At 54.2% G+C, this 24,238-nt stretch overlaps 2 protein-coding genes across 2 annotated transcripts in view; both read left to right on the top strand.

Moving 5' to 3' along the window:
• LOC307211686 (uncharacterized protein) overlaps positions 1 to 24,238 on the top strand; it is a 57,740-nt gene that overhangs the window by 8,729 nt on the left and 24,773 nt on the right. The window lies entirely within an intron of this gene.
• Positions 1 to 24,238, top strand: part of CAD (carbamoyl-phosphate synthetase 2, aspartate transcarbamylase, and dihydroorotase) — a 43,151-nt gene that overhangs the window by 7,184 nt on the left and 11,729 nt on the right. The window contains exons 8-31 of the mRNA XM_079968377.1: positions 191 to 303; positions 1,111 to 1,253; positions 2,433 to 2,564; positions 3,613 to 3,846; positions 4,934 to 5,155; positions 6,396 to 6,584; positions 6,753 to 6,877; positions 7,230 to 7,363; positions 8,726 to 8,838; positions 8,958 to 9,211; positions 10,626 to 10,872; positions 12,492 to 12,590; positions 13,263 to 13,487; positions 15,182 to 15,364; positions 16,039 to 16,257; positions 17,784 to 17,951; positions 18,607 to 18,789; positions 19,584 to 19,688; positions 20,644 to 20,886; positions 21,004 to 21,085; positions 21,700 to 21,866; positions 22,164 to 22,328; positions 22,962 to 23,093; positions 23,797 to 23,998. Of these exons, the coding sequence (XP_079824503.1) occupies positions 191 to 303; positions 1,111 to 1,253; positions 2,433 to 2,564; positions 3,613 to 3,846; positions 4,934 to 5,155; positions 6,396 to 6,584; positions 6,753 to 6,877; positions 7,230 to 7,363; positions 8,726 to 8,838; positions 8,958 to 9,211; positions 10,626 to 10,872; positions 12,492 to 12,590; positions 13,263 to 13,487; positions 15,182 to 15,364; positions 16,039 to 16,257; positions 17,784 to 17,951; positions 18,607 to 18,789; positions 19,584 to 19,688; positions 20,644 to 20,886; positions 21,004 to 21,085; positions 21,700 to 21,866; positions 22,164 to 22,328; positions 22,962 to 23,093; positions 23,797 to 23,998 (4,079 nt within the window). The remainder of the gene's footprint in view (positions 1 to 190; positions 304 to 1,110; positions 1,254 to 2,432; positions 2,565 to 3,612; positions 3,847 to 4,933; positions 5,156 to 6,395; positions 6,585 to 6,752; positions 6,878 to 7,229; positions 7,364 to 8,725; positions 8,839 to 8,957; positions 9,212 to 10,625; positions 10,873 to 12,491; positions 12,591 to 13,262; positions 13,488 to 15,181; positions 15,365 to 16,038; positions 16,258 to 17,783; positions 17,952 to 18,606; positions 18,790 to 19,583; positions 19,689 to 20,643; positions 20,887 to 21,003; positions 21,086 to 21,699; positions 21,867 to 22,163; positions 22,329 to 22,961; positions 23,094 to 23,796; positions 23,999 to 24,238) is intronic.

Genomic DNA, 24,238 nt, shown 5'->3' with positions numbered 1-24,238 from the left:
GGGCTGGGGTGTCTTGCCTCGCTCCTGCCCCCTTTGGAGTGGGGAGTACGGTGCATGGCAGAGCGCATAATGGGAGTTGGGCCAGATGACTTTTGGGTTCCCCTCCGACTCTCTGTGCGCTGGCAGGGTCTCCCCACACCCCTGGGGCTCCTGACCCCCCAAAGCCTTTTCTCTCCCCCCCCCCTTTCAGTGTGCAGTTTCACCCGGAGCACAATGCTGGACCGACAGACCTTGAGTGTCTTTTCGACATCTTCCTGGAGACGGCGCGAGGCGAGGCGGAGGGAGCGCAGAGCCCGGAGACAGGTGCCTCTTTGGGGGGGGCAGGTTTGGCCCCTAGGGACTCCTATTTGGGGACTTACCCGGCTTTTTTCTGGCCCACGTTGGACCAGTCTGGATAGTTAGCCTTGGTGAAGACTTGACATTTTCATCCCCCAAAAAGTTTTTGATGGGAGTTTCTGCTGAAATGAGGCTGCATTTTAACATTGTATTTTAAGTCGTATTTCATTCAATTGTTTTTATACCTGGTGTTAGCTGCCCTGAGCCCGGTCTTGGCTGGGGAGAGCGGGGTATAAATAAAATTTATTATGATTATTATTAGGGACGCGGGTGGCGCTGTGGGTTAAACCGCAGAGCCTAGGACTTGCCAATCAGAAGGTCAGCGGTTCGAATCCCCGCGACAGGGTGAGCGCCTGTTGCTCAGTCCCTGCTCCTGCCAACCTAGCAGTTCGAAAGCACGTCAAAGTGCAAGTAGATAAACAGGTACCACTCCGGCGGGAAGGTAAACGGCGTTTTCGTGCGCTGCTCTGGTTCGCCAGAAGTGGCTTAGTCCTGCTGGCCACATGACCCGGAAGCTGTACGCTGGATCCCTTGGCCAGTAGAGTGAGATGAGCGCCACAACCCCAGAGTCGTCCACGACTGGACCTAATGGTCAGGGGTCCTTTTACCTTTATCTTTATAATTATTATTTTCCGCTTTGCGTGCTGGTGGGGCCTGCCCCAGTCTCTGCCCTGTCCAGGTTGAGGTATCGCAGGCACCTCGTGTGGGGCTGGACCACTGTCTTAACTGAGATGCCCCCTTTTTCTTTCTCTCTCTCTCTCTCCCCCCCCCCAGTTCATGAGCTCCTGCAACAGCGCCTCTGCTTTGCCAAAGCGCCCCCTGCCAGCAGCACTGCCCGACCCCACAAGGTGCTCATCCTGGGCTCAGGGGGGCTCTCTATAGGGCAGGCGGGTGAATTTGACTACTCTGGCTCCCAGGTGAGTTGAGGGAGGGAGGGGAGGGCGATCGATTTGATTTGATTGAACGTATTTCCATGCCACTTTTTCCCCATTGAGACGCATCCCAAAGCAGCTTACAAAACAATATGTAGCAATAATGTAATTTTATTTTACCCTGTTTACATTATTTGCAGGCTACCCTTCACTCCGCAGAGTGAGGAGCAAAGTAATGAAAATAGTAAGAGGAAAGCAGTGTACAAAAATCGGAAAATCATGTAAACAATATCAATAAACAATTGTATCATAAACAAACAAAATTACAACATGAATTTATATTTGTAATTTAATGAGCTGGGAGCTAAGTAATGAAAACACAGAAAAGCAATGTTCAGAAATTACAGAAACAGCACCAATAAAGAACTAAAATTTATCATAAACAAGCAAATCTACAACAGAACAAATATTTCGCAATTTAGCCTTGTGCAGTTAAGATTTCAGATCATCACAGGGGCAACAAAAATCCTATAATTAGCAAATCAGCAATTGCAATCTGTAGAGCACTCTTGGGAAACCTGCAACTAAAAAAAGAAGCTAGACATCAGTGACCACAAAAGTCATGTTTATGCTTAACAAATCAATGTGGCATTTATAATCTCTAAAACAATAAACAAGATAGCAACCAGAAAATATGCTAAACCCTAGTAAATTAACACACACTATGCCCCCCCCGCATGACTCATACTCCTTCACTCTGTTTACTAAAATACACAACCACAGACACAAGCCGTACAGAAGGTCCCCAATCTCACAGAAATATCTGCAGCAGATCTAGACTTTAAAGTTCCTAGGTGGGGGGAGAGGCCTTGGGGCTTTTGGGGGGGTGATGGGCGGGAGGTCGGGGTGCTGGGAGCATGTGGGGCCTGTCACAGTGTGGGTGTGGCTGAGATTCCCCCCCCCAGCATCTTCTGGAGGTGCTAATCTCTCCCTATCAGCCAAGGCCACGCGAAGCCTTGCAAACTGCTTTCCCACACTGGGACAGCCGCCCTGCGCAAGTGCGCTGCTTCAGATTGTGAACGTTGTGGTTGCAAATTCGAGGTCGTTCCCTCGACTGGCGTCCTTGTTGGCAAGGCGGTTGTGGGTGGGGAGGGACCACACACACACACACACACACACACATGACTGACCCAGTTCCCTCTTCCTTCCTTCCCTCCCTGCCAGGCCATCAAAGCCCTGAAGGAGGAGAGCATTCAGACGGTGCTGATCAACCCCAACATTGCCACTGTGCAGACCTCGAAAGGCCTGGCGGACAAAGTCTACTTCCTGCCCATCACCCCCGACTACGTGGCTCAGGTGAGCTGAGCTCCCCCCTCCCGCCGTGGGATTGTAAAGTTCAGAGGGACACGCAAAGGGCATCTAGCCTAAAAAGCTGCAACTGCTATACGGAGTCATCTGGAGGCAGCAAGTAGTGGCTGCTGCTATCCCTCTGCTCCAAGAATTTGTTCCATCCTCTTCTAAATCTGCCCAGATTGGTGGCCCTCACTGCCTCTTGTGGCAGCGAGTTCCGCAGTCTAACTCTGCGCTGCATGAAGAAGGGCTTTATTCTCTCTGTCCTGAACCTTCTGGTTTATATACATATATTTTTATTAGTTTTTTAACATATCATTTTCCACAATTATTAAACATACTTTTATATCTTATACAATTTTTTTTACTTCCATCAATGACATCTAAAAGTTTTCCAATCTTTTCACTTAATTTACATTTCTTACTTTCACTACATAAATATCATAACCAGTATCTCTCTTCTTTCTCTTCTTTGCAGTATTTCATATATTCCTCCTTACAAAACTTCTTGTAGTGTAATTTGTTGATTACAGTTGCTCTTCAAATAATTCGTATATTTCTACCAATCTTCTGTGAATCTCTGGTTTTGAATCCTTCCTGTCATTTTATCCCATTCTGCGTAGTCCATTAATTTCGTCTGCCATTCTTCTTTTGTCGGTATCCTGAACCTTCTGATCTCCCTTGGGTGCCCCAGAGTCATACGGTTACGAGAGAGGGAGGGAGAAAAGTCTTTCATGTAGCAGGGACTTCAGCGGTGCCTGGGTGGCCCCCAGAGCTTTGGAGAGATGTGTTGCGTTAGGAGACTGCGCCCGTGTGGCAACTTCCTCTGCTCCTCCCTTTTCAGCCCCCTCCTGGTTCTGCAGGAGGAAGGACCTGATCCTTCGCTTGCCTGGCCCGCCTCTTCCCCCAGTTCTGAATCTTCTCCTGCCTCCAACTCTCGCTTCCTGGCCAACACAGTTCCCCACAAACCGCTGCCCCCCCCCCCAGGCGAGGCTCCAGCCCCCTTTCCGCTGGAGTCCCGCCAGTCCCCGACACCTCCTTTCCCTGCCCCCAGGTCATCAAGAACGAGCGCCCCGATGGGATCCTGCTGACCTTCGGGGGGCAGACGGCCCTGAACTGCGGCGTGGAGCTGACCAAGGCAGGGGTCCTGGAGCGCTACCACGTCCGCGTCCTGGGCACTCCGGTGACCTCCATCGAGATGACGGAGGACCGCAAGGTCTTTGTGGAGAAGATGGAGGAGATCGGGGAGCATGTGGCGCCCAGCGAAGCCGCCTGCTCCCTCGAACAGGTGAGGGGGCTCGCTCAGGACGACCACCTTCAGGCTCAAGGCTGGCCTTTCTTTTGCGGGGGGGGGGGAGTCCCCAAGGCAGGGGGGAGGGCTTGTTCCTGTGGGAAGAAGGTCTGGAAGAGCCCTGCTGGCTTCTCTTTGTCAAGGGGGGGCTTCTGAAAATCAGAGGGCGGGGAGGCTGCTATATATGAGTGGCTACAAAGGGGCAGAGGGGTCCATCCCCCCTAAACACACAAACTGCCCCCAGCTAATCATCATCATCATCATCATCATCATCTGCCTGGTTCCCTGTAACTTGGCTTCTCGCAGGGAGGGAACCGCCAGAAGGCCCTCGGAGCTGGACCTCAGTGTCCGGGCAGAACGATGGGGGTGGAGACGCTCCTTCAGGTCTACTGGGCCTTTGAGGCCATTTAGGGCTTTCAAGGTCAGCACCAACACTTTGAATTGTGCTTGGAAATGTACTGGGAGCCAATGTAGGTCTTTCAAGACCGGTGTTATGTGGTCTCAGCGGCTGCTCCCAGTCACCAGTCTAGCTGCCGCATTCTGGATTAGTTGCAGTTTCTGGGTCACCTTCAAAGGTAGCCCCATGTAGAGCACATGGGAGTAGTCCAAGCGGGAGATAACCAGAGCATGCACCACTCTGGCCAGACCGTTTGCGGACAGGGAGGGTCTCATCCTGCGTACCAGATGGAGCTGGTAGACAGCCGCCCTGGACACAGAATTGACCTGTGCCTCCATGGACAGCTGTGAGTCCAAAATGACTCCCAGGCTGTGCACCTGGTCCTTCAGGGGCACAGTGAACCCATTCAGGACCAGGGAGTCCTCCACACCTGCCCGCCTCCTGTCCCCCCAAGAACAGTACTTCTGTCTTGTCAGGATTCAACCTCAATCCATTTGCAGTGCGAATGGACTCCGAGAACTTGTGTCTGTAAGGACTGGCTGACGTATTCTTTCCACTGCACAACGTGATTTTACCTATTAAATGCTGGGTCTGTGGGCACTGCCTGGAGGTGCCCTTCTCTGGGCACCCTAGGGGCCCACCTGGAGGAGGCCGGGCCCCTCACTGCTTCCTCCCTCCCCCCCCCAGGCGCAGGCGGCGGCTGAGAGGCTGGGCTACCCTGTGCTTGTGCGCTCTGCCTATGCGCTGGGCGGCCTGGGCTCCGGCTTTGCCAACGGGCGAGAGGAGCTGACGGCGCTGGTGAGCCAGGCCTTTGCCCACACCTCCCAAGTGCTGGTGGACAAGTCCCTCAAGGGCTGGAAGGAGATCGAGTACGAGGTGGTGCGGGACGCCTACGACAACTGCGTCACGGTAAGTGGCGGGGTGGGGTGGGGGGTCGTCGTTGGGTACAAGGAGGCCGGGCTGGCGTTCGCACGACCCGGTTGGTCCTCACTGTTGGATCTCTGTCTGGAAGCGGCCAGGCCGGGCAAGTCTCTCATGGTTCCTGGAAGTGAAAGGAAATCACAGCTATAGGATCCCCAAGAGAGATCCCTAAAAGGTTGTGGACTCTGTGTCCTTGGAGGTTTTTAAGCAGAAGTTGGGTGACCGTCTTGGACTGGATGACCCTTAGGGGTCCCTTCCAACGCTGCAATTCTACTATTCTATGATCTCTACTTAAAAACCTCCTGTGAGGGAGAGTTCTCCTCCTCCTCCTGCTCCTTTGAAAAAATTTCATTAGTATTTATAAAGACAGATACGTACAAAGAATACAGTGGTGCCCCGCAAGACGAACGCCTCGCAAGACGGAAAACCCGCTAGACGAAAGGGTTTTCCGTTTTGGAGGCGCTTCGCTAAACGAATTTCCCTATTGTCTTGCGAGTTCCTGCGGGTTTTTCCCCCTTTCCCCCTCCTTTTCCTAAGCTGCTAAGCCGCTTATCAGCTGATCTGCTAAAAGACGCTAAACCACTAATAGCGCTAATCCGCTAAGCTGTCAATGGGCTTGCTTCGCAAGACGAAAAGACCGCTATACGGAACGGAGCCTCACGGAACGGATTAATTTCGTCTTGTGAGGCACCACTGTATTATCATTTCTCTTTTTTGCCCAGACTAAAACATTTACAGCGGAACCCTGGTTCTTGTTCCGCTTAGTTGATGAACAAATTGGCTCCCGAACACTGAAAACCCAGAATTAAGTGTTCCGGTTTTTGAACGTTTTTCGGAAGCCGAACATCCAATGCAGTTGTCAGCAATTGTTTCCGGGACGCCTGTGCCAATTGGAAGCTGTGCCTTGGTTTTCGAACGTTTTGGAAGTCAGATGAACTTCCAGAACGGATTGCATTTGAGAACCAAAGTACCACTCCATCTAGGTCCAATTGGAAAGAAAGAGGAAAGAGAAAAAAGAAATAGATAAAAAGAGATGGATTAAAAGAGTGAGAAATAAAGTTAAGAAAGAAAGAAATTTCTGATTCTTCATCTGCCCGCTATATATAGACCTTATTCGATGTCACCCACTGTCAGAACAGCTTGTGTGGTGGGAGGGGTGTGATTGTGCCCCAGAAGGGGCCCCCTCTTCCTACCTGCCTCACCTGCTCTCCCCCCCCCCCCGATCCAGGTATGCAACATGGAGAACCTGGACCCCCTGGGCATCCACACGGGGGAGTCCATTGTGGTGGCCCCCAGCCAGACCCTCAACGACCGCGAGTACAACCTCCTGCGCACCACGGCCATCAAGGTCGTGCGCCACCTGGGCATCGTGGGCGAGTGCAACATCCAGTATGCCCTGAACCCCGAATCTGAGCAGGTGAGACCCGGCAGGTGGGTTGGGTTGGGGTGGCTGCCCTGTGCCTGAGCAGCGCATGGCGGCTTCTGCCCTCTCTGGCCCCTGGCTGAGCCTGCTCAGACCCCCTTGCCCCTACGGGGGCTGTGTCTGCTGCCACAACCTTCTCTTTTGCCCCCCCCCCACCCGCAGTACTACATCATCGAGGTGAATGCCCGGCTGTCACGGAGCTCAGCGCTGGCCAGCAAGGCCACCGGCTACCCCTTGGCGTACGTGGCTGCCAAGCTGGCATTGGGCATCCCTCTGCCTGTCCTCAGGTAATGCTCACCCTGGGCTGGGGCATCGCTCTGCCGAATCCCAGCTGGGACGGGGGGCTTGCTGCTCACGGGATCCGGGGGTCCTTCACCGCTTGAGCATCTTGTGGAGCAAAACTGCTTTCCTTGCAAGAAGCTTGCCTTGAAACACAGAAGCGGCTGGATTGTGTCTTGCTCACGCCTGGGTTTTAGCTGCCCTCGCTTGGCTTTGCCTCCTTGCCCTCGCTTGGCACCAAAGACGGTGCCAGGCGAGGCTCCCTGGGGAGAGCTTTCCACAAACTGGGTCGTGGGTTCGAGTCCTGCCTTGCAGGGTGTTGGTCGGGGTCCGTTCCAACTGTACGCTTCTCTGCCCCAGGAACTCCGTCACCAACTCCACCACCGCCTGCTTTGAGCCCAGCCTGGATTACTGCGTGGTCAAGATCCCGCGCTGGGACCTCAGCAAGTTTCTGCGCGTCAGCACCAAGATTGGCAGCTCCATGAAGAGTGTGGGTGAGCGGGGGGGGGGGGGCGTCCCTGGGAGACCCGGCTGGGCCCACTCGCATTGCGCCTGCTGCTTCTGAGATGCCAAAGAGGCAGGATTTGGTCCTGGCACTTGCAGGCTTCCTGATTCTGTGATGCTGCCCCCTCCTTTTGCCTTTTGTGGGTCTAGAACTGTCAGTTAAGAGCATGAGCCCCGGACTAGCGCCGACCCGGAGTCAGGACTGGAGTCAGATGCAGTTCAGTGCCAAGCGGCCGAGTCTCTTGTCAGCAGATTTAACTCTTTATTCAAGGAGACAGCTCCCGGCCGGTCTTGCCCCTACAGGGCAGTTTCCCAGACTGAGCCTTCCACCCTCCCAAGGCTCCTCTCTCAGATGTTTCCCCAGCAGACTCAAAACTGCATCTGTGCCCCTCTGGCCTCTCTTCTGCCTTCCTAGTGATCCTGCACGAGACCAGAGGGGAGGGAGACTCCCACGATTCTTCAGCAGCCTCTTGACCCCCCCCTCCTCTGCTTCAGCCTCAAAGTCTGAACTGCTCCCTGTCGCCAACTCTGTTGCCCCTTCCGCATCCCCCCCTTCTCCCTCGGATCATGCTCACTTCCTTGGTTTAGTGTTGCGTTCCCAAAGCAAGGAAGGATTGGACTCTGATTCATAGAATACACACAGAGGCTTGACCAGCAAGACTCTGGGAGGAGGTGCGCATAATAATAATTCCTCTCCACCCCTTGGCCCAGGTCGTTTTATTCACACAAGAACTTTTTACACAGTGTTCAGAAGAACCAATCAGATTGCCTCTGAGCATTTCCATAAACCCCACGTGGGACAATATTAAAAGTTAAAACTACAAAGGGCTAATTTCCTACTTGAGCATGCATATGCAATTCAGAGTAAATAAAATAGGAATAAAAGGAGGAATGCTTTTAGGAAACCCGAAGGTCATAAACAGCAGTAAACAGGAGAGGATGGAAGGATGGCAAGGAAAGAATATTTACTATCTCCTTGTGAACTCTCTTCCTGGCCCTTAAGATTAACAAACCCAACAATAGCTACATCAAAGCTAACTATCACCTTTATGACCCAGGATGCCTTATGAGCAACTGGCCTGTGATTTAGAATGCTCATACTGGTCGAGATGGAGAGGCTTGTGGGATTCGATCAGAAACCATGGCCAATGAATCAAACCCAGCCAACGCCATGCTTTCATCGCGGAAACAAATGGCTTGATGCATATTTTATAATTCCTCATAGTAAACCCATCTGATCACTGCAGTTTAGCACCTGCCTCACCTGCTTTGGGGAACAGGCTCCCTTCCAGATCATTTGCTAACTTGCATCTTGCCCACCCCCCTTCTTTCCTCCTCCCCCCCCCCCCCAGGCGAGGTGATGGCGATTGGGCGCAGCTTTGAAGAGGCCTTCCAGAAGGCTCTGCGCATGGTGGATGAGAACTGCGTGGGCTTTGACCACACTGTGAAGCCTGCTTCAGACATGGTAAGGGGTCCGGGTGGGTGGAGAGGGTCCGGCTGCCCTCCTGGCCAGACTGTGCCTGCCCCACCGGGCCCAGAGCCCTGACCCTCTCTGCCTGCCCCCTCCCTTTCCCCGACCCGCAGGAGCTGGAGACGCCCACCGACAAGCGCATCTTTGTCCTGGCGGCTGCCCTCCGGGCCGGCTACTCCATCGAGCGCCTGTACGAGCTGACCAAGATTGACCGCTGGTTCCTGCACAAGATGAAGAACATCACGGACCACGCCCTGTGCCTTGAGTCCTACCGCCAGGCCGAGCCGGGCTCCATGCCCACCGCCGTCCTCAAGCTGGCCAAGCAGCTCGGCTTCTCAGACAAGCAGGTGGCCCAAGCTGTGCTCAGGTACCTGGAGGTCTGCCCCCCCATCCAGCCAGGAGCGGCAGCCCCCTCTTCCCCTGTGGGGAATAGGGAGGGCATCACCGCAGGCCTGACTGCCAGGGTGCCAGCGTGTTCGGCACTTCTTTCAGCCGTCCTTGGGCAATTGTCATGGAATCATAGAAGGGACCCTCAAGGAAAAGATACACATGGGAGTTGTCATCTAAGCCACCTGGAGGGCGCCAGGTTGGCCATGACTGAGCTAGGCCAAGAGATGGTTTTTTTAGGGTTGGAGGGGGCCCCAAGGGCCATCTAGTCCAGCCCCCTGCAGTGCAGGAATCACAGCTCAAGAATCCCTCATGAATGACAATCCCACTTCCGTTCGAAAACCTCCAGCGAAGGAGAGAACGCCCCCTTCGACGTCATCTGTTCCACTGCCAAGCAGCTCTTCCCATCAGAAGAGCTCTTCCTAATGTTTAGTCAGAATCTCATTTCTTGTAACTTGGCTCCATTGGTGGTAATAATAATAATAATAATAATAATAATAATAATAATAATAATTTATTTATACCCCGCCCATCTGGCTGGGTTTCCCCAGCCACTCTGGGCAGCTTCCAATAAAACACTAAAATACAATAACCTACTAAACATTAAAAGCTTCCCTAAACAAGGCTGTCTTCAGATGTCTTTTAAAAATAGCATAGCTGCTTATTTCCTTCACATCTGGTGGGAGGGCATTCCACAGGGCGGGCGCCACCACCGAGAAGGCCCTCTGCCTGGTTCCCTGTAACTTGGCTTCTCACATGGAGGGAACAGCCAGAAGGCCCTTGGAGCTGGACCTCAGTGTCCAGGCAGAATGATGGGGGTGGAGTCGCTCCTTCAGGTCTACAGGACCGAGGCCATTTAGGGCTTGAAATGTCAGCACCAACACTTTGAATTGTGCTTGGAATTCAGGTCCTTCTCTCTGAAGCAGGAGAAAACAAGCTTGTTCCCTCTTCCATGGGGCAGCCCCTCAGGTATGAGAGGAGACACTAGAGCCATCTGGCAATATCGGAAAGGCTGCCCCATGGAAGAGGGAGCAAGCTTGTTTTCTCCTGCTCCAGAGGGTAGGACTCGAACCCATGGCTTCGAGTGACCAGAAAGGAGATTCCGACTCAACAGATGGAAAAACTTTATGAAGGTGAGCTGTTTGACAGCAGAATGGATGCCCTCAAGAGGTTGTGGACTGTCAGGGATGCTTGAGCCGAGATTCCTGCCTTGCAGGGGGCTGGACTAGGAGTCCCCTCCAACTAGGATTCTATAGATCCCAGGTGCCATGTCTGGCAGCATCTCCTGGCAAGGCGAGGGGAGACCCCTTTCCAAAATCCCGGCCGGTCGGTGCTGCCCGTCTGTGCAGGCAGACCTGGCTCAGCGCATTACAAGGGAACTTTTCCTCTCCCAGCACGGAGCTGGCCGTCCGCAAGATGCGCCACGACCTGAAAATTCTGCCGGTGGTCAAGCAGATCGACACAGTGGCGGCCGAGTGGCCGGCCCAGACCAACTACCTCTACCTGAGCTACAACGGGACGGAGCACGACCTGGCCTTCCGCGAGCCACACGTCATGGTCATCGGCTCCGGCGTCTATCGCATCGGCAGCAGCGTGGAGTTCGACTGGTGCGCAGTCGGGTGCATTCAGGAGCTGCGCAAGGTGAGCCTCTTCCCCTCATCTCCCTCGACTGCACAGGGTTTGGGGATGCTCCTGCCCCATCAGTATTTCAAAGAATTGTAGGGTTGAGAGGGACCCCCAAGGGACATCTAGTCCAGCCCCCTGCCGCGCAGGAACCTCCGCTAAAGCTTTCCTGGCAGAGGGCCATCCAGCCTCTGCTTAAAAACTTCCAAGGAGGGAGATTCCCGAGGGAGACCGTGTAGCGTTCCCAAAGCAAGGAAGGATTGGACTCTGATTCATAGAATACACATGCGGCTTGACCAGCAAGACTCTGGGAGGAGGGACCAATAATCATAATTCCCCTCCACCCTCCGGCCCAGGTCGTTTTATTATTCACAAAATAACTTTTTACACAGTGTTCGTAAGAACCAATCAGATTTCCTCTGAGCATTTCAAAAAACCCCACTTGGGACAATATTAAAAGTTAAAACTACAAAGAGCTAATTTGAGCATTCATACGTAGTTCAGAGTCAATAAAAGAGGAAACAAGGAGGAATGCTTTTCGGAATCCCCGGAGGTCACAAACAGGAGAGGCAGAAGGCAGTATTTACCACCTCCTTGTGAACTCTCTTCCTGGCCCTTAAGATCTATCTAAAGATTAAACTCCATCCAAGTAACCTACTATCTTTATGTACTGAGGATGCCTGATGAAGTAACTGGCCTGTGGATTTGGAATGCTCATATGTGCCTGTCAGGTGCAGAGGAAGCAAATGGCAGAGGTGCAGAGGCTTGTGGGATTCGATCAGAAACTATTGTTAATGAATCAAACCCAGTCACTGCAATGCTTTCATCGCGGACACAATGGCTTGCTCCATATTTTCATAATTCCTCATAGCAATCCCACCTGACCCCCACACTCTGGATATTTGCACCCCTATAAGACTGTTCCACTGTCAAGCAACTCTTGCCGTCAGAAAGTTCTTCCTGATGTTTAGTTGGAATCCCCTTTTGTGCAACTTGAAGCCTTTGGAGCAGCAGAAAACAAGCTGGCTCCCTTTTCCGTGCGACAGCCCTTCAGATAATACAAAATAAAACAGAATAAAACCATGCATCTATTATAAAACAGCAACACTGGGGCTGAACTCTAAGCGGCATCCATATCAGATACGTTTCCACCTAAATTTCTCCTAAATGCAGCCAATGTAGAGGATTCTTGTATCTTAGTCTGGAGGGTATTCCATAAACGGGGAGCCACCACTGAGAAGGCCCTGTCCTGTCCCTTGTCACCATTGTGAGCATCACACTGGCTGTCTCTGGGCTTAAGGCACTGGGTGGCACTGGCGCTGGGGAGGCCCTTCTGTCCGGCCCCCAGGCCATTGATGGTTTGGGGCCATGTATCTCATCTGGAGCCCCAGCTGTCGATGGACCACAACTCCCATCATCCTGAACTAGCCAGCAGCACCAGTGGTCAGGGACGATGGGAATTGTAGTCCCAACAACAGCTAGGGACCCAGGTTTGACAAGTACTCCCTTCGGGTGCTTGAGGCAGCCAGCTCCCAGCCCCTGGGGGGTGGTAGGACAGGGGCTGGACCCACAGCTTTATTCAGGCTGAGTTCTGGGAGAATGAGCTCAGCGCCGCGCCTTCCTTCTCTCCTCTGCAGATGGGTTACAAAACCATCATGGTCAACTACAACCCGGAGACGGTCAGCACCGACTACGACATGTGTGACCGGCTCTACTTCGACGAGATGTCCTTCGAGGTGGGTGCCGTCCAGGGGTGCTTATGCCAGGGGATCAGGGCCTCTAACAAGTCCCATCTGTCTTGTAGGGCTTCTCCTTATTTATTTTACGCTACTCCTCAGCCGTCCTTCATTTCCTTATTTCACAAAGTCTATATGCCCCTTGATCATAGGGGCGGGGGGGGGGGAACCTCAAAGCAGTTGACAAAAAAAGAAAAGAGAGAGCAATAAAATTATCACTGAGTTGAAGCCATCATTCGAAACGAACAGAAAATTGCAGCCGCAATAGACTGAAACAAGATGAAACTCACACCCACTCTCCTGGCAGGCTTGTTTAAGCGATAATGTTTTTTTTAGCAGGTGCCGAAAAGAGTGCAGTGATCTCAATAGGCAGGGAGTTCCAAAGGTTCTGTGCTGCTACTCTAAAACATTTGAGTTGTTACTGTTGTGGTGCGGCAGGTATCAAGGCCTCCCATGGGAGTGTGCTATAAAAACTAAAACGATGGAAGAAAACCTCATAATGATTCTCCCCAAAATGATTTCTGGTGATGGCTGTGTAAAGGACCCCCCAAGTGGGTGAAAGGGGCCTCTTCTCTGCAGCTGGAACCGTAGCTGGGCTTTGCAGCTGTGCCTGACGGGCCTGATCCTGCCCCTCTTGGGATCCTCACCCGGCCTCTTCGCCCCCCCAACCAGGTGGTGATGGACATCTACGAGCTAGAGAACCCTGAGGGTGTGATCCTGTCCATGGGGGGGCAGCTGCCCAACAACATTGCCATGGCCCTGCACCGGCAGCAGTGCCGCATCCTGGGGACGTCCCCGGAGGCCATCGACTCGGCCGAGAACCGCTTCAAGTTCTCCCGCCTGCTGGACACCATCAGCATCAGCCAGCCCCTCTGGAAGGAGCTCTCCGACACCGAGGTGAGGAGCCGGGGAGGGCGGCTGGGGGCAGCGGTCAGCCTGGCTCTGCCCCTCGCTTGGCAACGCTGGGCAGGGGGCGGACGGACCTCTCTCTTGTCTCCAGACAACCAAGAGGGGTGGGGGAGAGGGTTTGGATCCTGCTTTGGGGCTCCCCGTGTTGGGCATCCAGGTGGCCACTGTGAGAACGGGGTTGGTTGCCAGTTTTCCAGGCCCAACTCAGTTGGAAAGGGACCCCAAGGAGTCATTGCATTTTAACCTGTATTTTAAATTGGTTTTCTTCCCCCCATTATGTTTTTTTTAAGGGACACAGGTGGCGCTGTGGGTTAAACCACAGAGCCTAGGGCTTGCCGATCAGAAGGTCGGCGGTTCGAATCCCCACGACGGGGTGAGCTCCCGTTGCTCGGTCCCTGCTCCTGCCAACCTAGCAGTTCAAAAGCACCTCAAAGTGCAAGTAGATAAATAGGTACTGCTCCGGCGGGAAGGTAAACGGTGTTTCCATGTGCCGCTCTGGTTCGCCAGAAGCGGCTTAGTCATGCTGGCCACATGACCCGGAAGCTGTACGCCGGCTCCCTTGGCCGATAAAGCGAGATGAGCGCCGTAACCCCAGAATCGGTCACGACTGGACCTAACGGTCAGGGGTCCCTTTACCCTTTTTATTATGTTTTTACTGTAATTTTACTGGTGTTAGCCACCCTGAACCCAGCTCTTGCCTGGGAGGGCGGGGTATAAATAAAATAATTTTTTGTTTTTATTTTTTTAATTATTATTATTATTATTATTTAGTCCAAACCCCTGCAATGCAGGAAGAATAGTAAGGGGATCACGGCCCTACATGGCCCCAAATCCCTTAAAGGCTGCCTCCTTCCCTGCAGACCCTCCTGGGTTCAGGGGGCCCCTCCTGGTAGATCCTCTGGGGAGGGCCAGGGAGAGACGGCCTACTCCGTGGGTCTCCCTCCTCTTTGCCCCCCTGACCTTTGCCTTTTAGGACCCACCTTATGGTTATGGTTGTAAGCTATCTTAAATTCATGATGCTATTCTCGCGGACCACTGGCCTGATCCAGCCCGTCTCTTCTGATCTTCTTATTATTTACTGAGTTTATATGCCGCCCTATACCCAGAGGTCATAGAAAAAAATCACAACATACATAATCAGAATAAAAACCCCATAACACACACCCACCCACCAAAAAGAGCCACATTTTAAAAGGGCAGAGGATGCCAATCAGACCAAGCAAAGGCCTGGTTAAAAAGGAACCTTTTTGCCTGGCACCTGAAGGTGTGTAATGAAGGCACCAGGCAAACCTCCCTGGGGAGAGCATCCCACAAACGGGGAGCCACTGCAGAGAAGGCCCCGTTCCTGTGCTGCCACCCTCCGCACCTCTCGAGGAGGAGGCACACGAAGGAGGGCCGCAGAAGATTATATTGGGGTCCGGGTAGAGGCAGTTCTTGAGGTCTTGCGGTCCTGAGCCATTTAAGGCTTTACAGGTCAAGACCAGCACTTTGAATTGGGTCTGGAAACTGATGCCAGATGCCCCCCCTTGTGGCCCCCTTGTGGTCCTTCGCTGCCCTTCTTCAGGGCAGAGGTCCAGAATGGGAGCCCTGGATCATTTCTCCCTGGAAACCCAAGTGGCCCCTCTCTCCGCCAGGGGTCGGCCCTGGACGCCTGCTGACCCTTTCCTCCCCCCCCCCTGCAGTCGGCCAAGCAGTTCTGCTGCAAGGTGGGCTACCCCTGCGTGGTGCGGCCGTCCTACGTCCTCAGTGGCGCAGCCATGAACGTGGCCTACTCGGACAGCGACCTGGAGAGGTTCCTCTGCAACGCCGTGGCCGTCTCCAAGGAGCAGCCAGTCGTCATCTCCAAGTTCATCCAGGAGGCCAAGGTGCGGGGGCAGAGGGAAAGGGGGGTTAGACTCTGGAACTCCCTGCCACCGGACCGGGCAAGGGTGGCCAGTGACTTCAAAAGAGGATCGGACCAATTCAGGCAGGAGAAGAGAGGGCTCTGATCTTCCAAAGTAAATGCTTCTGAATTCCACTCGCCGGAAGCCACAGGAGGGGAGAGAAGCCTCTGGTGCTCGGATCCTGCTAGTGGGTTTTCCGTAATGGCCGTCTGTCTGGTCAGCCGCTGTGAGAACAGGATCCTGGACTGGATGGGCCAATGGTCTGATCCGGCAGACAGCCTTCCTAATGCAAAAACAGATGCTACTCTCCCCTTCCTAGAGATGGGAAAAATTGTGGGGTGGGGGACTGGGTTTTTCCAATTTTTCCATCTTCCCCCCAGGTCTTCTCATCTCTACCCCTTCCTGATTCAGAGCTGGGGTGTGGTTTTTGTGATCTGGGGGTGAGCCCTCCAAGTGGCACAGTGGATGTTCATCTGCCTTTCAGTGTCACAAATGTGGCTGTTGGCGTGAGGGGAGCAGGGGGCAGGATTGGTGCTTTTGAGTGCCCGATGAAGCTCAGAGGCGCCCCCCCAAGACAGCATGAATGGGGGGGGGGTCTGTTGGGGGTGAGGTGAACACACGCTTCACTCTGCTCTCGCTCTCCCCCCTTGGCACAGGAGATTGACGTGGACGCTGTGGCCTGCGACGGGCAGGTGGTGGCCATCGCCATCTCTGAGCACGTGGAGAACGCCGGGGTGCATTCGGGGGACGCCACCCTGGTGACGCCCCCGCAGGACATCACGCCCAAGACGCTGGAGCGCATCAAGGCCATTGTGCATGCCATTGGGCAGGAGCTTCAAGTGACGGGGCCCTTCAACCTCCAGCTCATCGCCAAGGTGAAGGGGGTGGGGGAGCGGGGCAGCCGGGGGGGGGGGTGACAGACCCCTTTGTCCGCCATCGGGGGCCCCCCTATCAGGCTGTGGGGTTCTCTAGCAGATTTGCTTGGCCAAGTTTTCTATTGCAATACCATCACATCCGATACACATGTAACTTGCGCCGCTTCAATCAGACGTGGTTGGAGACAGGCTGGTTCTTTATAATATTTCAAATCAAATATCCTTTATTAGGCATAGCAAACCACACATTATCAAACAGACACCATATACAAATTGTGCAAAATGTGATCTTAGCATAACAAGGTTTGTCCCATTCAGATCTTTAACTCCAGAGGAAATTAATTTGCATAAATAATACAATACAGCACTACCACATCACCGATCAATTAAGAACCAGTAGATCTCTTTATAACGGCCCAGTCTTTATACATGGACAGCCCTCAAAAATTCAGCCACTATTAAAGTGATTTGATCATTCCCGTCCGAAAGCAGGTCCTGAACCGTTGGTAGCATAGAAATCAGCCTATTGAGTGGTAAGGCCTCTAATAATTGTCTTCTGGCATAAATGCCAAAATCAGAAGAAAAGAAAATATGCTCCAAAGTATCAGGTTCCTGTTTACTACATTTGCAGAGACGCTCTGATTCTGGAAGAGCAAAATATCTTCCTCTCACTATTATCGAGGGAAACATATTACATCTGGCTAACACAAACAGCCTGCACAATTCATGATTCTTCAGATTTGTCATGTATCCCTTTTGAAAATCTCTACACAAAGGGAGATTTAAATAGAGAGGAGAGCAGGTGCTCTGCTTTGCAACCTTGAGAGTGGATACTTTTTTCTGTAAGACTCTGCCTGATAATTTCCCAAGCATCTTTGGGGTCAGAATTTTCAAAGTCAGTTAGATTAAGCCCTATCAAGTTCAATTTTCTCCTACAAGTCAATGATAAATTGTAAATTACATTATCACTTGAGAGGTCATAAAGGAGAGAATTAGGAGATAGCACTCTATAATGCAGAAAGATCCAATATTTCAAGGTTCTCAGCCATACTCCTACTGATAAAGGAAGTATTCCCAACTCACAACATGTTATAATATTTATTTTCTGCATTCATGTATTTAGTTGCGCTCCAGTTCTATGAAGGCAGAAAGAGCTTTCACGCTTGGGGGCAGTGTGCAGGTTCTGACATCCTTGCGCCAGCTTCCTGGAGCCAGTGCGCTGAGCATGCGATGAACTTCCTTCTTTTTCTGCTGTGCTTACTGTGCAAATTCCCTGGCAGCCAAGTTCCACTTGGCACAGGATCTCTGCGAGAAGGGAGGATTCTCCCAGGGCTTGGCCATTCAGGATTTCCGTGTATATGCAGACCCCCGGCGTGCGATTGTACAGTAATGTTTCAGCCCCTGTTGTTGTTTGGCGCTGAACTTGGCTTGGGCCTGGCGCATCCCTGTGCGCTTGGGGCTCTGGGCTGGGGCCACGTGGCCCCCTTTGAACCCCTGGCCAACCTGCCTCTCCTCCTCCTCCGCAGCACGACCAGCTGAAGGTGATTGAGTGTAACGTGAGGGTCTCGCGCTCCTTCCCCTTCGTCTCCAAGACCCTGGGCGTCGACCTGGTGGCTTTGGCCACACAGGTGATCATGGGCGAAGAGGTGGAGCCGGTGGGGCTGATGGCTGGCACAGGCATCGTGGGGGTCAAGGTGAGTGGCCGGGGGGGGGAGGCCTCCTGGGGGGGGGGTTCTGAGGCAGCCGGATCTTGTTTGGGGTCCATAAATAATAATTAATAAATAAAATAAAAATATTAGGAATTCATCCTCATTTTCCCCCTCCCCATTTTTCACCTCCCTGAAAAAAAGAACCCCCCCTCCCTCCCCCCAGACTTCCCCCAGCTCCTCTCTCTGATTTTTCAGCACATTACAGAATTGTACAGATCCTTAATTTATCTATCTATATGTTATCAATAAAAAGTTTGTGTATATTTATTCAAAACCTGACAAGGAGTCCAGTTCATTTTGTTGTTTCTTTAAATACTTTGTGAAAGGTTCCCATTCTTCTTTAAAGTCGCAATTATCCTTGTCACGTAATTTATGTGTCAGTTTTGCCAAGTCCATCCGTTTCTCTTGCCACAGTTCTTTAGTCAGAATTTCCTCATTCTTCCATCCTTGTTCTCTTAAGGCTCTTGCCACCGTTGTCTCACACATGAAGATATTTTTCAATTTCTTTGGCAGGTCTTTTCCTACAATCCCTAACAAAAATGCTTCAGGTTAATAAACAAACAAACAAATAAACAAACCCTTCCCGGTTCAGAAAACCAATTTAAAACACTTAAATTCCCGCGCCCCTCTCTGTCCGCAGGTGCCCCAGTTCTCCTTCTCGCGGCTGGCAGGGGCCGATGTGGTCCTGGGCGTGGAGATGACCAGCACAGGCGAGGTGGCCTGCTTTGGGGAGAACCGCTGCGAGGCCTACCTGAAGGCCATGCTCAGCACCGGGTTCAAGATCCCCCGGAAGAACATCCTGCTCACCATCGGGAGCTACAAGGTGAGTCGGGCGGGGGGGGGCAGCCTAGGGGCGAGGGAGGGCCTGAGGAGGGGGCCCAGCAGCGCCCCACACATCCCCAGAGGCATTTTCATTTAGCATCCAGAATTCTATAGTGGAAGAGAGGAGGAAGTCCTGTGCGCAGGGGAAGAGACTGGGCTGGCCGCGTGTGTTTCTGGAGGGGGCCCTGGCGGACGTAGCAGATTTGGACAAAGACTCCCGACTCAGATGAGCAGTCAGGAAATAAGAGGAGGGACCGCCTTGTAGGTCAGCAACTGCTTAAGAAACACAAAGCAGAGAGTTGGAATAAATGGTCAATTTTCAAGGATCGGAAAGGAGAGCTGAGCTTTTTTAACTTGATCTGGAGTTTGGGGTGATCAGGGAAGTGGCCCAGTTTGCTGAGGGTGCGAAACTGTTCAGGGCTGTTAAATAAAGAGAGATTGTGAAGAGCTCCAGAAGGGAGCAAATGGGCAGAGGCCAGTGCCACCTTGGGTCTCTCTGCCCTCCACGGCTGGAGGCTGCCATGCTTCTGAGGACCCAAGGAAGGCTATGGCGCTTGGACCTACTTTTGGGTTTCCCTTTGGGGCACCTGGTTGGGCACTGCTTGAAGAGGAGCGGGGGGTTCTCAGGTTCCTCTGTCCTTTGATGCCAGCCTGTGGAAGCGGGCGCATGGCACAAGGTGGCAGGAGAAGGCCGGGAGGTGGCAGCACCCGCCCAAGGCCGTGAAGACCCTCACCCCAGGAGGGAGGCAGTGAGAGGGGCGCTGCCACGTGGCCTGACCTTGGCATCTCTTCCAGAACAAGAGTGAGCTGCTGTCCACCGTGCGAACCCTGGAGGGCCTGGGATACAACCTCTATGCCAGCCTGGGCACGGCCGACTTCTACACTGAGCACGGCATCAAGGTGGGCTGGGCAGGGGGCTGCAGCGCTTAACATCCCTGTCAGTTTGGCTGATGGCTGAGCCTTGCAGGGGTGGGGGGGTGGGGGGTGGGGGGAGGGATGGAAAAGGTCCCTGCAGGGGGGAGTGGGGCAAGGGATCGTTTCTCACCCACTTCCAAGGCCCTGTGGGGTTGGGGGAGATGTTACTCCGTTCAACAACTGGAGCGTCATTTGGCCCCCTCCCTTACCAAGTGCAGTAGACACACCCCCTTCTTATCCCCTGGGGGGGGCACTGTGAAGACTTCTAGGGCCAGTTCCCTCTGTACCAGGACCCGGAAGCTGTACGCCGGCTCCCTTGGCCAATAAAGCGAGATGAGCGCCGCAACCCCAGAGTTGTCCACGACTGGACCTCATGGTCAGGGGTCCCTTTACCTTTACCCTCTGTACCAGCCCTGGAGGGACTGGAAGTTTGGCATGTAATAATAATGATGGTGTTGATGGTGATAATAATAATACTTTATTTATACCCCGCCCATCTGGCTGGGTTTCCCCAGCCACTTCTGGGTGCCTCCCAACTGAATATTAAAAACATGCTACAGCATTATAACTTCCCCCACCCCCCTAGCTGACATTTTTAGAAATGCCTCCCTCCCTCCCTCCAAATCCTAGAATTGTAGTGTTGGAATCTCAATCGAAGTTTGTGCCTTCCTGCTTGTGGGGCTGGGGAGAGCCTTCCTATGGGGAGGAGGCAAGGAATAGGGGTGCCCTAAATCCTAAAGCTGTGCAGTTGGAAGGGGACTACCAAGGTCCTCTAGTCCAGCCCCCTGCAAGGCAGGCATCTGGTGGCTCCCTGATCCCTAGCCTGCCATGGCCCTTCCCAGGCCAGCCCTTGGCCCCGGGGGCAGAACTGGCCCTCTGTCCTGGCTGGGCGCGGCTTACCTGGGGACGGGGTCTCCCTCCCCCTTGTCTCCCGCGGCAGGTGATGGCTGTGGACTGGCACTTTGAGGAGGCCGACGGGGGCGAGGTGGCCGGCAAGGAGCGCAGCATCCTGGACTACCTGGCCGAGAACCACTTTGACCTGGTCATCAACCTCTCCATGCGCAACTCGGGGGGCCGCCGACTCTCCTCCTTCGTCACCAAGGGCTACCGCACCCGGCGCCTGGCCATCGACTACTCCGTGCCCCTCATCATCGACATCAAGTGCACCAAGCTCTTCGTCGAGGTGCGGGGGCATTTGGGGGGTAGGAGACCCCAATTCAATGTTCTGAATGGGGAGGATGGGAGGCCAGCATCGCGGCTATTCCAGGGCAGTTGTGACCCCCTCCTCTGCTCCCCGCAGGCCCTTGGACAGATTGGGGGGGCTCCTCCGCTGAAGATGCACGTGGACTGCATGACCTCGCAGAAGCTCATCCGCTTGCCAGGTGGGAGCTGGGATATGGGGGTACCAGGGGGAGGGGGGCATTAGGCAGGCAGAAGAGCATCTCCCCCTGAGCCCATCCTGGCCCTCACTTGCCAGCGTTGGGGTCCTGCCTCCATCCGTGGGGTCAGAGGGCAGACCTGGCTTGAGCTCTGTCCGTGGGGCTGGAGTGAAGCATCAGTCTCTTGGACCCACATGGCTTGTGGGCCCCAGACACTAAATCCTGCCACTCTGAGCAGACCATGGCTGGCCGACCCTGCCTCGGTTTCCCAGACGGTGTGCTCCATCGCCTGCGCACTTGACATTTATACTGGGCATTATGTTCTTATGGAACCTCCAGCTCCAAAGGCAGTCCGTCTGGACTGCAAGTTCTTAGGGGGTTTTGGCCCCTGTGGGAAGAGGGTGCTGGACCAGACGCAACTCAGGCTGCCGTCCTGAGCCCCTTTGCCTGGCAGCAAGCCCATTCTGTGTGTGATGGGGCGATGAGTGCTTGGAGGAGCCTGGTGCTGGGCGCCCCCTTGGGCGGAGGCTGAGCTGGAGCTGTTGGGCACCTGCCTGACTCCCCGGGGGGGGGGGGGGGCTCCCTCCGCTGACCTTGACCCCCTTCTCCCCCTCCAGGGCTCATTGATGTCCATGTGCACCTTCGGGAGCCGGGGGCCACCCACAAGGAGGACTTCGCATCCGGCACAGCAGCCGCCCTGGCTGGTGGCATCACCATGGTGTGTGCCATGCCCAACACCTCCCCAGCTATCATTGACGCTGGTTCCTTTGCCCTGGCGCAGAAGGTAAAGAGGCGGGTCCTGCCTTGCAGGGGGGTTGGACTAAATGACCCTCTGGACCCCTTGCAGCTCACAATTCTGTGGCTGGGGAGAAGGGAGGTGGGCGACGGATCCTGCTTCCGGGTTTCCCATAATGGTCATCTGGTTGGGCTCTCTGAGACTGGATGGGCTCCCTTTGCCCCAGCAGGGCTGTTCTTCGGTGGGGGTCACCGTCTGTACCTCCTGGTTTGGGGGTGGCGAAAGGTGTGCCAGCCACGTTGTGAAACTGGGTTTGCCTCTCTGCCCTCTCCCCCCATCCCGCAGCTGGCGGAGACCGGGGCCCGCTGTGATTATGCGCTCTATGTGGGCGCCTCCTCGGACAACGCCGGCTCCCTGGGGCCTCTGGCTGGAGCAGCCGCTGGCCTGAAGATGTACTTGAACGACACCTTTTCGGACCTCAAAATGGACAACGTCTCCCTGTGGATGGAGGTGGGTCGGGCGCGCAAGACACACGTCGAGGTAGACCTCCCTGTCCCTTCTCAGGCTGTGGGTCCAGGAATCCTGTCTTAACTGGAGCACAAAATCGCCTTGCTCCGCTGCTTCATTTTGGGGGACCTGGCACAGCTACAGGTGCCCTGTAACGCCCGTTCAACCTCTGTAAGAATTCAGCATTTTAGGGCAGCCGCAATTAGACTTTGGAACTCCCTGCCTGTTGATATCAGGAATCAGAGGAATCACAAGCCAAGATGCTTAGGAAGTCTGTGTGAATCTCTTTCATCACTTGTATGCCATTTCACCATTGATACGATAATCTTTGTCATTGTCCCATACAGAACAATGAAATTGAAAAAATCTACACCAGACATTAAAAAACCAACAAGCCTGCTATCCCAACAATCCCAGTTTGGCTAGCCCCTAAAAACTGAGACCCCATAATTGAATACAATATACTCCCATAGAGACTACCTTACACTGCATTTAGAATCAGAATTGCATCAGGCAGCATATGAATGTTGGGGAGGTGTTCGGCCCGCCCCCTTGCACCCGGGGGTCTCCTTCCCTCGCCCCTTTGCGCTCCTCAGGGGGTCTCCCTCACTCGCTCCTCTCTCTCTGCCCTGGCAGCACTTTGAAAAGTGGCCCAAACACCTTCCCATCGTGGCTCACGCAGAGAAGCAGACGGTGGCCGCCATCCTGATGGTGGCCCAGCTGTACCAGCGCCCCGTCCACATCTGCCACGTGGCGCGGAAGGAGGAGGTGAGCGGGTCGGAAGGGGTGGGGGGTGGCGGCCCAGGGGGGCTGCAGGAGGTCCTTGGCTGGGAAGACTTCTTCTGCAGAAGAGGCAGGGCAGGAAGGGGGCAAGGGGACAAGCCAGGCTGGCAAAGCACCTCCAGCCTTGGGTGGCTTGAAAAGAGGGCAGGACCGATTCATGGAGGGGGCAGAGGGCGATCGATGGCTCCCGGCCACCGTGGCTCTGCGCTGACTCCATGCTCAAGAGGAGCGATGCTGCTGAATCCCAGGGGCTGGGAGCCACTGGAGGGCAGAGGCTCCTGGGCTCAGTGGGGGAACAGGATGCCCAGAAAGATGCCAGGCAGCACCTGGGTTCTTCTGGTACCTCCAAGCTCAGAGACAGTCTGTCTAGAGTCCCAGGTTGCTAGGACTCGAGGGGGGCTGCTGGCCTGATCCAGCAGGCCCCTGGGCACGCGAAGGGGTGAGAGGCAGTGGGAAGAGAGCAGGCTGTGGGCTGGGCTGGCACTGGGGCAGTTTTGAGCAACAGCTCAAAGGGGGCCAGTGGGGGGGGGAGGGAGAATCCACACAGGGAGGGGGCGCTGGAAGGGGAGAAGGGGGGCAGAGGCAGGTCTCACTTTTCCTGCAATGGAGAGTCAGGAAACTGGTTGGGGAGGGAAGGTCATCGTGATCTGAAGGGCTAAGGGTTGTGTGACCCCCCCTTCCCCCACAGATCCTGATCATCAAGGCCGCGAAGCAGAAGGGCATTGAGGTGACCTGCGAGGTGGCCCCCCATCACCTCTTCCTGTGCCAGGAGGACCTGGGGCGCATCGGGGAGGGCAGGGGGCAGGTGCGGCCCATGCTGGGCACCCGCGAGGACATGGAGGCCCTGTGGGAAAACATGGACACCATCGACTGCTTTGCCACGGACCACGGTAAGGGGGGCGTGGGGGGAAGATCCGCCTGCCATGCTCAGTCAGAGCCCCATAGCTAATAGGGAGGCAGTGTGGTTCAGTGGTTGGAGTCTTGGCCTAGGACCTCAGGGGTCAAATCCTCACTCAGCCATGAAACGCACAGGGTTCTCTCTCTCAGTGTAGCCCACCTCACAGGGTTGTTGTGGAGGGAGAAGCGCCCCACCACCTTGAAGGGGTGCTGTGTGGGGCCCTGGTCTCTGC

Source organism: Podarcis cretensis, assembly GCF_951804945.1.
Source record: "Podarcis cretensis genome assembly, chromosome: 3".
NCBI classification, from domain to species: domain Eukaryota; kingdom Metazoa; phylum Chordata; class Lepidosauria; order Squamata; family Lacertidae; genus Podarcis; species Podarcis cretensis.
This window is presented reverse-complemented; position numbering and strand designations above follow the sequence as displayed.